Source organism: Leptonychotes weddellii, chromosome 7 (genome assembly GCF_054177405.1).
Source record: "Leptonychotes weddellii isolate Sample4059 chromosome 7, ASM5417740v2, whole genome shotgun sequence".
Lineage (NCBI taxonomy): Eukaryota > Metazoa > Chordata > Mammalia > Carnivora > Phocidae > Leptonychotes > Leptonychotes weddellii.
The window spans coordinates 52,605,246-52,623,125 of NC_138375.1; the positions used below are offsets into that span (position 1 = coordinate 52,605,246).

The window sequence follows — 17,880 nt, forward strand, 5'->3', positions numbered from 1 at the left end:
TCCAAACACAGACTCTTCCACTCTGCCTCTTAGCCCATTGGGCAGTTTATCCCCACATTTCTGAAAATACCCCACAGAGATATTTCAGAGACAAGAAAGGAAGTAACGTTTATTGTGCACCCGGTGCGTGCCAAGCTTAGCATTGCCTGACTTCAACAGCTTTAACGGGAGGGAAATCATCTCAGGGAAACTGAGGCCCAGGGTGTTTTAGAATCTTGCCCCAAATCAAACATGTAGGCCTGGTACGAATTTAAACTCAAGTCTGTGCCTTGCACATCTTTGGGCAAGATGTTGGCATTTCCCTTAGCTCAGTCATTTTCCACAGAGAAGATTCCAGGATTCATCTTCCCTTAGAGGTGTATGTGAGTCATCCTGAAATGCTAATGTTACTTAAATTATTCTCCCCGGAGTTGTCCTAATGGCTTCCAGTGTGACTTTTTTTGTCTTTTTATCTAATCTTTAAGAATCGCTTTACTCGTCTATCCTAGTCATAACACTAAATTACCTTTAAGGAAGCATGAAAAGTTTTATCTGAGGATGAAATTATATGCCTTCCATTATCAGGTAACTAAAACTAGACCTAAAAATGGAGAGTGTATTTTGCCTTAATGGACCGTGTTCTGCCTTAACTGACCAAAAAGCCCGGAGCCGGATCTGTTGGCCTCCTATGTGCAGTCCGTTCCCCTCCAGTACTTGACACCATCTGCAACTCCCGTTTCCTTTATGACAGTGGTTCTCTGCGGCGCGTTTTTGGCCCTGAGGGAACATTGGGCATGAGTCCGAAGACTTCTTTGGGTGTCCCAATGAGAGGACGTGAAACTGGCATTTAGCAGGGGGAGGCTGAGCTGCAGTTAAACATCCAGCAGTACATCGGATGTCCCCTACGGCGAAGAGCGATACTGCCCAAGAGGTCCACAGTGCTGCTCTTTGAAAAACGCTGCTTTAAGGGGGTCTCTGCTTTGTTTGATCCATAAACGCACTTTAATCTGCAAGTCAGCAGCGCCCTGTCCTTTGAGAAGAATGCAGAACACACATTTGAAAGTGAACATGCATATGTGCTTATCAGGCACAGGGATATATTTCATGTGTGTCTACATTCTGAAGTTACATACAAATGCTTTTTAAATGGCATCCTTTACCAAAGAGAATCACTGATAGACATTAACTTCGGTAAATTAAGGTCAGCTGCTCTGCGCATTCGTGATTAAGCTGTGTTTCCAACTGCCACCCCCACTTGAGCATCCCACACCAGCAAGACAGAAGATTCCTGCACAGAACAAGTCCTAACTAAGAGTACGGTGCCTCTAAATTAACAAATGAAGAAACACTTTCCATGGTGTCTTTGGAAAGACCAAAATTTTCCCCCTCTGATGCAACGTGCTCTTGAAAATGTTGTGTAAGTCGTATAACATCGCCAGTTCTTTTCCAAATGAGTTAGGAGACAGGGAAGTGGTGGCCAAATTGTTGTCCAATGAATTTTGTCAATAGGACTCTTATGAAAAAGTGTGAGAATTTAAAATCGCTTAAACTTGAAAGAAAACTGGGAACGTCTCCTTTCTGAACACCAAAATAGTACTCTTCTTAAGACTGAAGATAGCAGATCTCTTAAGCTGTTGTAAAGTTTGGTTTAAAAAATAACTAGAAAGATTTTCGTTTTCTCACACCCACCTACGTCTTCTTTTAAAAAGTGATCCCAGGTTTCAGTTTCTTTACGCAGGGACCTCCCTCCTCCCCACTCCCCAATTCTATACATTTAGATAACCTGAATCGATTCCAATCGACTAGTTTTCCAGTGTTTCAAAGAGACAATCAAGATATATTGGCAATAAGTTAATTAAATAACACCCTCTCCATTTTTTTCTGGTATACAATAATCCTTCACTCCGATAATGTTTTAATCAAGATACACCACACATTGCCAGGGAGGTTAATCTTATTAAGCAATTACTGGGTAAGTATCCAGCAGAAGCAAATTAAAATGTAAGCAAAACAAGGGTATGTGAGTTCCATCTAAGATGGCACATCGATAGAGATTTCATTACTTGGTCTTTAGAAGTGTTTACATTGCTCAGATTTGGAAAGGAGTCTAATAGACAGGGCAGCCTACACACTCTGATATGTTAGTGGAAACAAAGCACTTGATTAATTAGTTAGGAGAGTATGTTCTCTGGGCTTTGTCTTCCCTTTTCCATTTGTTGGTGTTCATCGTTTATTTTTTCTCCATTCTCTCTTTCAGTTAAACCTTAACGTGGTTGGTTTGGTGGTTGGGTTTCACATCAAGAAAGGGAAGCCCACAGAATGCCAGAATCAGTCACCATCTCGAGTGTATTTCTATGTTAAAAGGAATGAACTCATACATCTTCATTACAAGAGCACAGAGCACTTTTTCTATAGATCTGGGATTAGATAAGGCTTGAGAAGGAAGATTCAATACAGTGTTCTGACCTGGTCAGATAACATAAGGGAATCCAGTTTGATTGGCTAGGCCCAGAGGCAAAGAATACAAGAGCTTTTAAAGGGCACATCATATGTAGCCAATTTGTGCACTGATCTTAAGAAAGAATAAACTCCCAAGTAGAATTTCATGGATCATTCTCAAAACCTATCACTCATTTTAAATTCAAGGTGTCCTCTATATCAGGGGTCAGCAAATAACATCTCATGGACCAAATCAGGCCAGTCACGTGTTTTTGCAAACAAAGTTTTATTGGAGCACAGCTATGTTCATTCATGGCCTATGGCTGCTTTTGCACACAACAGTGGAGCTGAGTAGATGCAACAGAGATGAGATGGCCCACTAAAGCCTAAAGTATTTGTTATCTGACCCATTATGGAAGTTTGCCCACCGCTCTGTATCCTTTGCAAACCCATTTCTATTTTCCTTGGACTGTTGTGCAACTATAAATTATAGGAGATGAGGCAGAAGAGTCCAAACTCCCAATATATCAGCCTTTCCTTCTTGACCAAGTGATGGGCACATTTTTGGTAACATTCCATCAACAGATCCTCTGTAATAGAAGACTCTAGAGTTAGTCCAGCTGGTTGTAACCACCAACTCCATCACTTAGCTGCAGGAACACAAGCAAGTCACGTGTTCTCCCTCAGCCACCAGTTCCTCATCTGTAAAATGGTACCCCTTACCCTCTTGGCATCCAGTATAAGTGAGACGATGCTTATAAAACACAGTGTGTGGTATCAGGCGCTTAATAAGAGATTCATGAATATTAGCTGTCACTGACATCATCGTGACATGTCTCAGTGGCTCCATTTAACAAGCGTCCCCGGGCTGCCACTTCTTATGAGGCGTCGTATTTTCCAAAGGTGAAGGCTGCCTTCAGAATGTCAAGATAGACCATCGTTCTGCTTCATCTTTTTCCTTCACCTTCTAAGAATTAGAACAAACCCAGATGTGAAGACTTCTTCCCAAGCATTTGCTTGATGAGGTCGGTGGGAAGCAAGAGTTCCCATTCAAAAGGGCCAATGTGCAAAACAAGCTGGCCCGTCCCCCACAGCGTTATTTGTCTCACTGCAGCTCATGTTCTATCACTGCCAGCCTGTCTGTTTTAAGCCCCACCATTCTCGGTTTATAACTCAGCTGTAAACATTTATTTGTGCCTGGAGCACATTTCTTTCCTACCCTTTGAAAAAAAAAAAAAATCAGAATTTCCAGATGGTATGCAAGTTGGGAAAAAATGGCAAAGACTGTTATTCTGTTTAGAAACATGTTTTTCTACACTTGCCCTTTCAGCAAAAACTTCATAATGATTTTTACTAGTTGGCTTAATGCATGGTACTAGGAGCCAGATTACCAGGGAGGTTGGTAATTCTTCCTCTGGCTCTTGTCAGCCTCTCAATGAACACAGCCCAGGGTTTCAAAATGATCACTTCCCTACATGGGGCTTTTTCAAAGTCAGTGAAGTTCCTAGAAGGGCGAGGGGTGTTTGTGTTTGAGCCAACCATTATAATACTGCACGTCTACTGGCAAATAAACCAATAGCCCACTCACCAGTGCAACAACTCCTCTTATCTTGGAAGCCATCTTACTCTCCTGTTACAGATGAGTATTGCTTAAGCACCTCAGCTTGGTGATTTTAGCTTCTGACTGCTACCCACCACCCCCTTCTAAGTTATATAGTTTCTGTTGGACATGACATCCTCATGGCTTGACGTGGGTATTAACAGCAAGATAATCAATTTCCCTCCCTAGTGCATTTGTCCTCACTTGCGTTGGCACATTTCTCTTTCAGAGTTGACTTGTACACCCACAGGGTGGTCTCCATTGTCTGCTTGGATACACACCTCTTTGTGTGTCTTGTACTTAGCCCAGCAGCTGAAAAGCAGTCAGCGTAGTGGTTAGATACGTGGGTTCTGGAAGCAGTTGGACGTGGCTTCTGATCCCAGCTGCACCACATTAGAGCTGTGTGACCTTAGGCAAGTCACTGTATTTTCATGGTCCTCTAATCTGAAAACTGGAAAAATCATAAAGGTATCGGGAGATTACATGGCAGCAGTAACCACTCAGTAAATTGTAGTGCTATAAATAACTCTAATAAACTGAACTACATATTAATGCAGAATCATGTTCACCTGAATGGTCAGATATATAAATGCCAGTTAACACCCTTAGTGGCCAAGAGTTGGCCGTTTTTATCGAAGGTGACAAATTGGGGTTTCAAAAGGTGTAAAGGCCACATGTAGTCCCAAGCACTGAAGGATTTTATAAAAATCATTATTGCTGTGCAATGTTGTGAATACATCACGGGAGCAGTGAATGCTTGGGATACGAATCTATTCCTGAGGAATAGCCAGCCAGCAGCAGGGTGAAGGCTGATGGGTTGCCGATGACTCAGACGAGCGTTAGTGTAAGGCAGTGAATCTAATGTCCTTAGGAGAATCTTTTTGCCTATCTCTTGGTTAAACAGAACCTTCAGATGGTTGTCCTGATTCCCAAATAAATGGAAACAAGGTGTAATGACTGAAGCAATATTCTGAATTCAACTTTATTTGCAATAGATAAAACTATGTGAGGCAGAATAATCTGCAAGGCAGATTTATGCCGAGGTGCCTCTGGAGTTCGGTTAAGTTTAGGAAGTATTAATATGAGGCTTCATTTCCCTGGTATGACTATGAGTCCGTTCCCGTTATCACTTGTTTGGGGAATAGTCTAGCTGTTTCCATAAATGAATTATGGCAACATTTTCTGAAATGATTATCTCCTAATGTGGCTATGGAAGGCTGTCGTTTTGCTTGACATCAGTCTTATTTAACTAGTTGGAATTTTCGGTACACGTTTCTGAAATAGGCAATAGCTTCACATTTACATGAGCAATCTTCCGTGGAGCTAGAGAGGTGGCCCAGCCTGTAAAATTGATCATTAGAGTGTTGCCTCAAAACTTCCAGAAATCTCATCTTTAAGCTGGAGATGAACCAGCCAGGACCATCATGAAGGGTCTGCTTCTTAGGGCCACATGATCATCCTCTCCACTTTTTGTCCTGCAGCTCCTAGGTAGGGAGCAAAGTGTGACATGGAAGCCACGGTTCAGGGAGCTACAGGCGGGACCCAGTCCTACTTGCCGGGGCACCATGTTCAGTCACTACCCAGAACCCAAGGCTGGTGGCCAGACTTTCGGTGGATGATTGTGGAATGGCTGTTTAAGTCTTCTTCTCCTAAGGCGACCAATCCCAGCCCACACAGGGTCCACGGAACCTTGCCCTGCTGTCCAGACAAGGGATCAGGGGAGTATGACATACATCCCAGCTTTTGATGTTGACCAAAAATTACCTAGTGCTGTAGTAGATGCTTGACAAATGTTTGTTACATGAAGTATGAGTGAATGACCTACACAGCATTGCTCAGGACATTCATTAGTCATTATTAAATCAAGAAAATCCGGCAGCTTTTTGCTAATGCAGGCTGCACAGAGTTGTCCACCTGAGAAGCAGCTAGAATATACATCAACACCTGGAGTTTGGAGCACATGATCTTGTGACTTTGTTTTCTCTCTCCTTAGCAGCTTCCTTCATGTGGCAGGTCCCTCCCTGTCTGCAGACATACTGATCACTCATTGAGTACTGATGTCAGCTGCCCTGGAAAGTGGCTTCCTGTTTCACTGAGTCCTATCCCACCCCTTGGCCCTTTTTTAGTTCATCGTGCCTACACTAAGCAGCCTACATCTTAATTAGACCATCACAAATTTATATTCCAAATCTGCGATAAATATTTACGGCTGTGTGTAGGCAGCATAACACCTGGGTAGAAAGCTGTAGACATACCACAAATTGGGTCCTGCATATGTTACCCTGGTTAATCCTCAGAAGCAACCGCATCGTACAGATGAGTAGACAAACCCAGAGAGGGGCAGTGGTTAGCCCAAAGGCGCACAGCTCATAGTTGTCGGAGCTGGGATTCAAAGCCAGGGCTGACGGCTTCACTGTGCAGCAGGCCTCCTGAGGTCTCCAGTCTTCTCCATAAGGGCATCCACACTGGGGGAGGGCGGGGAAGATAGAAACCTTAATTACTTTGTTTCCTGTTGTCTGTCTCTCAATGGCACCCTGTTAGGGATTAGCCATGTTTATGGTCCTAGAATAGCTAGCAGGGCCAGGGGAAGCCCAGGTTCAGACCGTCCTTTGTGGGACTGGGAGCCTGGCTCAGGGTGCTGATCTCTTTGACCTTCGAGAGCAGCACAGACCTTCACTCCTGGGCACCAGCCCAGGGACTTGCCCTCCCGAGACAGAGTCACAGGGATGGTTCCCCACACGGGCTCCAGCAATTTAAAAAGCCACCTTTCCTTTTTATCTCTTTTGAGGCAGTGTTGGCATCACATTTTTTTTCTTTTTTGTTCTTTTTAAAATTAAAAAGAAGTGTGAGTTCTGCACACTCATTTTAAAGATGTTTTGTTAAGTATATAGAAAAAGCCTTTTTCCCATGGCTATAAAGAATGTCAGTGTAACAGTTGGCAAATTTGAATCAGATCTATAAATTAGAAATAGAAATAGAAATTAGAAATAGCATTGTATCAATGTTAACTTTCGGTTTTGGAGAACTGTACGATGGTTCTGAGAAAGAATATCCTTGCTTTTAGGAAAAACGCATAGAAATATTGGGAGGTAAAGGAACAGTCTTCTGTAACTTAGTCTCAATGTTTCAGCAAAAAAATAGAATGATGGAACAAATGTATATTAAATTTATGGTATTTGGGTGAATGATATGCAGGACTTCCTTATACTATTTTTTTAATTTTTCTGTAAATCTGAAATTATTTCAAAATGAAGATTTTATATATAAAAGTATGTATTTATGGACAGTAGTGAAAATTCCACTTTGCAAAGGCATAATCCAGTTGCATATCTGAAGAATTCAGTTTGAAAGTAGTCACTAGCTTTTAACGGTAACGGTAACATGTTAAATGAATTTAATTTATTAAAAATGAAATCTCCTTCACTTGCTCATAGCCCCTGCTCCCTCTCGCAGGCAACATACACACACACACACACACACACTCTCTCTCTCTCTCTCTCTCTCTCTCTTACACTGTTTGTAGCATGTACCCAGAGATGACCCCCCAGTCGGTAGAACACAGTAGACTCCAGTAGAGTGCCCCTTAAGATATCTGTGGGTCCATGTAGTTCAGGACACTGAGACCTTGAGAGCAAGATGGGCCTCAAACTAGCCAGCTGCTTAGTAGCAAGGAGGGGAGTTCAACCAAAGAGTTCATTTACACCCCTATTCCCTTCCACAAAAGGGCCAAGGTCATTAAGTATCAGGATTAGGACCCATGGCTTTTGGTTATTAATCTAAGGACCTTTCCACTACATTTCAGCTCCCCTGGTTTCGCTTATTTATTTATAAGGTTTTACACAAAAGATAAATTAAGAGTTTACTCGTGATTTTTGGAAAGGATCCACAAGGAAGGTTCCTTTAAATAGTAAATTTCCCCATAAAGCTTTAGAGCTTTCGATTTTATTTAGGGAAAAAAAGTCAATTTATATGCAACTTTTCAAAATAAATCTTCCTTAACACTCCCGTTTTACCTAGTAGTGGCAGGGGTTATGTTAAAACCCCCCATCAGATGGACAAGTAAAACTTGATTCAGTTCAACAAGCATTTATAAATCACCTACAGTTTGCCAGGTGCAAACCACAGAGAACCCAAAGATGCATTTGCCGTTCTGCCTGACCTCAGGAAGTACAGTGTCTAATACAAGAGACTTAGAAAGGCAGGCAAGATCAATGATAGGACCGAACAACAGGTGCTGGACCCCACAGAACACCAAAGTGTAGATGCTATGAACACTGAGAGAAGGAGCCTATTTGTCTGGTGGTAGGAGTGAAGGTGGGATGAAAAGAAAAAGAGGGCATCAGTACAAAGGTGCGCCTGAGCTGGACCTTAATTTCAGTGCTACTCAATAAAGCAGGTTTATCAATAAAGTAAGCTAATTGATAAAGTGGCCATACCAGCTTCTGGAAAGTCCCACCAAAAATCAGTAGTGGGAACAGATCCTGACTACCAATTTCACACTTGTTCCCGTAGTTAAGTCGATGTCAGTAGAATTCGACACTCTCTCGATTGATGGGTATGCAGATAAATAGATGTATATATACATGTATGCATGTATACGTACATATATATTACATATCCATATGATGTTTCTTTCTTTTAGAAAATCCTTTACAAAGAAAGCTAGGTGCTTTCCCCTTATAGTTTTTCATTTTTTTAATTTAATTAAATGGAACTAACTAGCATTTATTTTGCAATTATTATGTGCTAGGCCCTGTACAAGCCCTCCTTTGTGTACTCCCATTTGTTGCTCCCACCCTGTGAGACAGTTACTATTTTCATTTCCATTTTACATTAAAAAAAAAAAAATGGAGGCCCAGAGAGGTTAAGCAAATTGCTAGAGGTCACACAGCAAGGAAGAACCAGAGACAGAATTTTAACCCAGCCCTGTCTGGCTGCAAAACCTGTACTTCATCACCCACATGCACTGCCTCCTTTAGTGGATGGGACGTGAAGGAGGGGAGCCTATGGAACCCTAGGAGGAGGTGTGAACACTGAAAAGGCAGCCCGTCCTCACTGGTAGTAGCAGCTCATTTACCGAAGGCAGTGTCCTGAAGTTGGGTCTAGTGAGAGAACGGGTATCCTACTACTATACGAACCAAACCCCTGAGGCTCCTTGTCTGAATTTCTCCAGAGCAACTGCCCTCCAGCAGCTGGCTCCCTTGCGAATCTCTTGCATCCTCATTTGGCTTGACATTATCAAAATCCGTTTCAGTTTCAGCAGTAGATTAGCGGGCTCATGGGTGCTGATTTCCTGCTTCTTTTTCATATCCTGTCATTAACCCAGCAACCCCGGAAAGCCCAACAGACATGAAGGAAAGCCCATCTTATTAAGTTTAAAGATGAATAATTTCTTTAAAGTTCTTTTTTATTTTAAATGAATTTCTTTAACTTGTTGCCGCACTATGACTGCTGGGGTTACTTTTGGTCTCTAAACTCTTCTTCCCCAGGGGTCCTTGTTATTACACCCCTTCCTTACTGCATCCTTTATATTATAGCCCTTCCCCCAAAAGGCCTTAATGTGGGGGGAGGGGGCAGTGTGCCAACAGCAGCATTTTTAAGCACAAATTAGTTTTCAAATTATAATAATTAGAGCTTCTGATTAATGGGTGATAACAAGTGTTTCCCCCTGGACATGTCATTATTTCAGCAAAATAAACAACATTCTGTTTAGGCTGAGAGCCTTGCAGATAATAATAATAATAATAATGATAGCTAATTTTTATTTAAGACTTATATTGTGCCTAAAATTATATTAAGAGCTTTGCATGGATTAGCTCATTAAATCCTCATAACAACCCTGTGAAATAAATAATAGTGTCCCAACGATACAGATGTGCAGACTAAGGCACAGAGAGCTGATACACTTAGCAAGTGCCAAAGCTGGGATTTGAACCAGAGAAGTCTCAGCCCAGAATCCCTGCTCTTCCATACTGTGTAGTATTCCTCCCCCTACAGGGAAGTATTCCATGTCCAACATCCACATAACATGTTTGAGGAACAAACCATCTAGTCCCATCTAAAGGTCTGACCCATTCGGGACTTACTAGTTGTTTCTTCTTAACGATATTATGTGATCAAAGCTTCCAAATTTCCCTTAGAAGCCCGTTCTCTGGTTTTATTATTCTAGAGGTCAAGAGTTTCTTTTTAAAGTCCAAATCATTGTTTCTCCAGCTTTATTTTAAGCCCTGTTGACTTTTTATTTGACCCATTATTGAGCTAAATAAAAATGAATCATCCCCTCTCTTGTTTAAAAAAAAAAAAAAAAAAAAAAAAACTTCATACCCTCAAGTCATTCTGTGGTTTTCTTTTATAATTTAGATATGGAAAACCTTCAGAGATCCAAAAATTTCACCCTTCCATTTTACAGATGGAGAAAGTGGCACCAAGGTCATTTATGAGCCTTGTCTTGATGCAGGGGCTAGATAGTAACAGGCAGGGCTGCCAAGTCAGATAGTTCACTAACCCTTTATGCCAGCCTTCAGCAATCCCATGACCTCTCCTGACCATCCAAACCTTTTGCACTGAATTGCAGCCAAATATAGATAAATATTTTCAGAAAAGCCTGTCTGTTACAGAATGCAGAGGGGAGCTTGATTCCAGTCCTTTGCCCATTGTGCTAAAGAAGTTTTCCGACGCACAAGTCCATCAAAGTGATCGATTATAAAGTGAAAAGACCCCCAGAACTTCTTTCAGAAGTTCCATCTGAACAAATCACTAATGACCATTATAAAGCTAGGTTCCACTTAGGTTTTATTCCCACTTAAGGGATCGGGAAAACAAGGCTCTGAGAGATGAACTTGCTTTTTTTGGGCAACTACTAGTAACTCCCAGCTATTCCTTAATTCTGTGTTTGCAAATAAAACCACCCTCAGGAGTGTAGAAGGTACTGCCTGCTTCATTGTTATTAAGAAATACTCTTTAAAAATAGGTATTTCTGCAACCCCTTTTATTAAAGTTCTGAAGGAAGCCGAGTGTGGACAACCAATATTTTCTATATATGTAATTTCAAATGCAACAGAGGTACATTGATGTCACCATGAAAGAAGTGTGATTTCCACATGGTGCTTAGATCCCTCCCAGGGAAGGAGTCACCCCCAATATTACGTCCATCTGAGATCCAGTCCTTATTTTCTATTGCTATTTACTTTGGGCCAGTGTATGTTCACTGTTGCTTCCTTTTTTTTTTTTTTCATTTGTAAAAATGTCAGTATATTGGACTTGTTTCTGGCTGGGAAGAATAATTAAAGGCTACAAGAATTAAATTTGGTGCCAAGTTAATATCACTCTTGTCTCCCCTGCTGGTAATTGTACACCCCAGCCCTATTCGAGGTTGTTAGAAGCTTTACACGTACTTCCCAGACTCCAGCTCCTACTGTATTCGATCAGTAAAGAGCAATCACAGAAGTTTGGAAAGCATTGTGCCAGTATTTCACTTGCCCTGGGTTATGAGTTTATACTTAAAGATGAACTTGCCATGAGTTTCATCTTCATTTTTTTTCAATGCCTGGCATGCAAATTAACAGAAATGTAGAACCAACAAATGAGTACTAATGTCACTGACTTGATGTCACTTCCTGTTTTCCAGTGCCCTGGTCATTGAAAAACAGCAGCATAGACAGTGGTGAAGCAGAAGTTGGTCGACGGGTGACTCAAGAAGTCCCCCCAGGCGTGTTTTGGAGATCACAGATTCACATCAGTCAACCCCAGTTCTTAAAGTTCAACATCTCCCTTGGGAAGGATGCTCTCTTTGGTGTTTACATAAGAAGGGGACTTCCACCATCTCATGCCCAGGTATGACCATGCTCGATGGACCTATGAGTTTAAAGAAATTCCCACTCCCTACCCACTAGGATGACTATAATTGAAAGTTGGACAATAACAAGTGTTGGCAGGGATGTGGAGAAATTGAAACATTGGTATATGGCTGATGAGAATACAAAACAGTGCAGCTATTGTGGAAAAGAATTTGACGGTTCTTCAGAAAGTCACAGCTAGAATCACCACGTGACCCAGCAATTCTACTTCTAGGTATATACACACAGAGAACTGAAAATGTTCTTTCTCATAAAAACATATACATGACTGTGCAGAGCAACATTATTCATAATAGCCAAAAAGGGGAAATCACCCAAATGGCCATGAACTGATGAATGGATAAACAAAATGTGACCTATGCATACAGTGAAATATCATTGAACTATAAAAAGGCATGAAGTGTTGTTACATGCTAAAACATGGATGAATCTTAAAAGTATGGTACTAGGTAAAAGAAGCCAGATACAAAAGGCCACATACTGTATGATTCCATTTATTGTCCAGAATAGGAAAACCCATAGAGACAGCAAGGAGATGAGTGATTTCCAGGGAGGGGGGAGGAGGGAATTGAGACTGACTGCTGGAAGGTATGGGGTTTCATTTAGGGGTGATGTAAATGCTCAGGAATTAGATAGTGGTGACGATTGTACAACATGGTGAATATACGAAAAAGCTACCGAATTATAAAATGGCATAATTTATGTTGTATGAATGGTACCTCAAAAAAAAAAAAGATGACATTCCTACCTGGTGAAGTCAGCTTTGCCAGCCCTGGAGGTTAATCCTTGGGCATTTTCATTTCAGGTGTTCTAGTTATTGGATCAATTTATTACAATATCAGTAGGAGACATCCCAAAGCGTTGTGTAAATTAACCAAAATTCAGCCCTTTCTCCGTGATTTCTACTCCTCCCTCTACTGAGTTCCTTGGGACGTCCATGGCACTATGAAAGTGAGATTATCCCCAGTGTTGGGAATGAAGAGATTGGATTAGATTATGGGTTTCATTGTTTTTCCTCTCATCCATCCTTTAATTTGTCCTGGTAGAGATTTTATTATATACACACCACTGGGGACAAATTAACACCCACCTAGCTTGGTTTTCTTTTCCAATAAGAATTGCGTATCCCAAGAAAAACCAAGTAGGGCGTTCCTGCCTCATTGGCTTTCAAATCCAGCAAGTACATAAAGAAATACATTAGGAAAATACCCCAGTGGAAGGAAAACTTCCTTAACTACTCATTTTATCCAGTCAAAGATGACTTTAAAATGTGCTGGAAAGGTATTCATCTAGAAAATTGAATTGAAAGAATTGAAAGCTCTAAACCCATTGGCAAATGCAAAGGAGTCAGGCCACCATTTCTTTGTCTTTGGCTCATGGCCGACATTGCTCATTGATGGCTGCACTTTTTCCTCGGTGAGCTCAGTGCACACATAACCTCCAACAGAACCCTCAAGGCAACCACTACCAACTGACCAGTGTTGGCTCTCAAAATGAAACTTATTTGCAATCCCATCTTTACAACCTGATAGAATCGAAGAATCAATATAAAGGACTAGAGGAGGACTGTGGGACTTTTTGTTTTGTTTTCTGTTTGTTTTACCATACACAGCCCAGGCTGTAGGGACCAATGTGTAAAGTGGCAATCAATAAATCCTCCATCCATCCATCCATCCATCCATCCATCCATCCAGAAAAATATTTATTGGTCTAGGCACTGATTATTCAGAGATGAGTTAACATAGCTCCTGACCAAGCAGAACTCCTGATACAAAATTTTTATCTGCTCTTCAAAGAGATTCGCATCCAGAGAAAGAGAGAAAGTCAGCTGAGAGGCGTCCCTATGGCATTTCTGTAACTTCTGGCCAGGCAGCAGGGTGCTGCCCTGGGAAGTTATGCAGATTGTGAGGTGGTGTCCTTGACCTTCAGACTCCACTGATTCTACCACAGCACAGGGAAGGACTTGAGGTGGTGAAATCTGCTTATTGGCCTTATTCGAATAAATATGAACATGCCTCTGGGCACAGCTGAGAATAACTTTCCTCTCAGTCGGTTGGATGCAAGGAGCTTTGCTGGAGAAAAACGCTTCTTCCCGACACTGTACCAAAGCACTGTTAACCCCCTTCCCTTGCATGCTCTGAACAACTAGTATCATGGAAAAGCAAATGATCATGGCAAGTCAAGTCGGTAACTCCCTGGAACTGAGGGATAGTGGACAGCAGGCAGGAACATACTCTGCCCAGTTTCCCTGCTGTTCTGACATTCAGGACTCAAACCCTCAATGACAATGTCTTTTCTTTTGTGGCTACACCACACTGTCCATCTCCTGCCAGGCTAGTGATTGTTCTAGCGGTCGTCCTCTCAAAATAGCTCCACTCCAGGGACAGCCTCATCACAGTTCAAGGGAAGGGAAATGAATAGGCATGGGCTGATGTACGCTGAGGGTTTCAGTCCAGCGGCCAATTTGGGAGTTTAGCGTGAATTAGAGGGTCAAGTAAGTGAGACACAGTGCAGATGCTTAGAAATGCACAAGACAGGTACAATATAGGGGCGCTTCTTAAAAAGAAGAAAAAGAGAAAAAACCGACTCCCTACACAGTCTCACATTCAGTCACTCTCATTACGTGCATTCATGTCCATTTGATGAGCTACATTTCCTCGAGGAGACGGTGCTTAGCTCCTTGCAGGGATAGGTGACTAACTCACATCTCGAACCATTATAGAATTTCTCATTTCTACTGGCATATCCTATCAAGGAACATAAGTTCTATGGGGATTGGCAGTCTAGCCAAGGTGACTCATTTGAGCTGGAAAGAAAGAGAAAGAGATGGGGAGGGGGGATGACTATGAAATTCTATTGGCTGTGTTGCATGAAATAGCTATGCTTAAATTTTATTGAGTATCATGCTTTGACCAAGAGCCTACAAGGTTTAGTATCCTTGTCCAAGGATATTAAATACAGAAGAGAACCCTTTCTTACCTCAAGAATCAGAGTGAGTCCCAGTTGAATTTTTGAATGTAGCTTTTTACAGCGATACAGAGGCAACGTGGCACGGGGGAGAAAGTCCTGGAATTGGAGAGTTCAGGATAGAGGCCCTGCTTATATTAACCAGGAGATCTTAGACTTTGCCCTTAACCTCTTTTAGCCTCAGTTTGTCTACCTGTGTTACCTGGCTCACAATGCTGTTGTAATTACACCACCACAACAGAGGTAGAATGGGAAAACACTTTGTCCACTAAAGCATAACATAAAGATAGCATATACAAGTGTTTCGTGGTACTAAGAAACTCTGTGTGGCCCTAGCAAATACTGTATATAGATGAGCAATGATGTAAATATGGCTTCTTAAAGTAAAATTAATTTTCTAGTGTGTTTTCCTTCTTACGGAAGAACAAATTGCATTTTCATTGTAGAAAAAAATTTCAAAACAAAAGGAAGCGAAAACAGCCATAATTTTTACCCCTTTTGGTGAATGTTTACATATGTTTTTGCTATAATAAAATCTATCAGTTTGCAGGGGGGAAAAAAAAAAACTAAGAATCTAAATGGCTTAAAATAACAGAAGCTATTTTTCGTTTACCAGGGGTGATTTTGCCCCCAACGCAGATGCTTGTGGCAACGTCTGGGAATATTTTTGGTTCTCACACAGGGACAGAGTTGCTACTAGAAGCTAGTGGGTCACCCCTAGGGATGCTGCTAAACACGTACGACAGAGAATTATCCCTCCCAGAGTGTCAGTCGTGCTGAAGTTGGGAAACCCCACTTCACACGTTCGCATGGATTAAAGAAGCCTTGGCGCAACATCAGCCTCACTCAAGGACCCAGACCTATAGAACCTCCACTCTCAGGGAGATACTAGCTCTGTGTAGCAAAGGAAGGCGAAGGTGGTGAATTCTCGACCCTTCCCTGAAGACTTCTGCTTGGAAGTGACGCATGTCATTTCAGCCTTTGTCTGACGGACCAAAGCAAGTCCTATCCTAACTTCACTGGAGCAGGAAATACAATCTTATGTTGACCCTGAGACATGGAGCACCAGATAAATCCAGGAAAAGCCCTACTGACTTACAATAAAATGTTGAGATACCTGTCCTTGTGGCTAGTGTTTGTGGACACCTTTAATCCTTCCCTGAAAGTCAACCCGTGAGGACTTAATACGAATTGCCAAATTGTCCTTCTGAAAGTTTGCACCAGTTAATGCACCCTAACCTCCTAGCTACCAGCAGCAGGGCATAGGTGCCCATTTTATTTACCTGAATCCTTACATACCCTGAGTGTTTTCATTGTTTAGTCTTTGTCCATTTGAAAGGCAGCTATTATATTGTCTTTTAAATGCAGCATTTTGACACCCTATATTGCATTTTTTAAGACCTAGACAAAAACAGAAACAAAGTCAATATAAACCAGTCTCAACGGACCAATTCGAATTCTTAACAGGGATGGTGTGTGAGGAAGCCTAGTGCATCTTGCCAGGTAGTTGAAATCAGACAAACTGTGTCAGATTTGCTCAACCTCAGTTCTGGAAAGGAACTTCAGACTTGAAGCAATGATAATAATCTGACCCAGCTACAGTGCTAGGCATCAAAGGAAATTTCAGAGGTTGTTGCCGCAAGTCGGGGTCTTGGGTGGTTAAGGCGGTGAGCAAGTTTGCTTGACAGTTCATCACTGATTGCTACTGATATGTCAAGCCAAGTAAAATCCTTTGTGAGAACATGTCAATAATTGGCAAATGAGGTACATGATTAACCTGAGACAACAAGATGCTCTTACTGCTTGGGAGCCCTGCTGAGACTCACCTTCTCTACAGTCCTGTTTAGCAAATATTAAAAATGCCTATTTCATCACTCAGACTGATGGAGCCATGAGCCCAGTGACTTCCAGAGGCAACTTGGAAACAGAGAGTGGACTTGCAGCTCCAGCAGGGTTCTTAGAGGGAGATGCTAGGGATTGTGTGGCACTGAGATAGAAGCAGATGCCGTTGACCCCCAGGGCTTTACGCTGAGATGTGTCTGTGGGATGGGAAGCAATGCTAGCCACCAGACACATTAAACAACAGAGAACTATTTAAGAGACCACAAATTGCTCCAGGATCATAGGAAATACTCTCGAATCCAGGAGGTGGAGCCTGTGTGGGCCAAGATAAAATGAGCTGAGCACACATTCCTATTTGTCTTCATCAGCAGAAAACCCCTAAATGACATTTTTTAAAGCAAATTTATAGATGGCGATTAGTGATGTTAGCTTTTGCCCCCTTGGGTTTATCCCTTTCAGATTCAGAGCCTTCTTTGAAAATGAACTCTCACTTTTCTTTGTCCCCTTCTCTCTTCCCCAAGTATGTAAACGGCACACAGTTGCAGTCTGAGGTGGGACTGGCTAGGTCCCTGGGACATGGGGACCCTGAGTGCTCTGAGCACCCTGCTTCTCTCCCCATGCTGCCATCTCCACGCCCTTGTCGTGCCCACTGACCGGTCAGATGGGCTCTCCCCGGACTTCCCCCTTCCTGTGGAGCGTGAGCTTCATGCAGAGGGAATACCAGAGTATGACTGTCAGCTTTCATAGCACATCACATAATGATTTAACTTCATTTTGGAGGGAGGCATATTTTTACAGGCATGTTTTTCAGACCTTTCCTTTCCCAAAGAATTTGAGGTACGGAGAAAGAGTTTGTGAAACCAAAAGAGACTTGGTTTCTTCTGTATTGTACTAAAAGTACTTTTGGAAAGGTCTTTCTCAGGAGGCCCCTTGTGATTATCTGGTGCATCCTAACAGGAACCGAAACTGCCACTTAAATGAGTGGGTGCCCTCCTGGGCAGCCACCAAGCAGAGCTAAGGAGAAATCTCCAGGGATGCTTGAGCTTTACAAGACAGCTAGTGTTGAGAGAGGTGCATGGGAGGACACTGTGGATGTTTTTCAGGAAGGGTAATGCTTGAGAACATGGAACTCAGGGAGAAAGACAGAAACTGGAAAGACAAGGATGAGTAAAAGGGGACAGCACCACATTGCGTATT

The 17,880-nt window shown here is 42.1% G+C and overlaps 1 protein-coding gene across 1 annotated transcript in view; it reads left to right on the forward strand.

Moving 5' to 3' along the window:
• The window catches only part of TENM2 (teneurin transmembrane protein 2), a 1,103,161-nt gene that overhangs the window by 892,628 nt on the left and 192,653 nt on the right, over positions 1-17,880 (forward strand). The window contains exon 8 of the mRNA XM_081826284.1: positions 11,646-11,851. Coding sequence (XP_081682410.1) covers positions 11,646-11,851 — 206 coding nt within the window. The remainder of the gene's footprint in view (positions 1-11,645; positions 11,852-17,880) is intronic.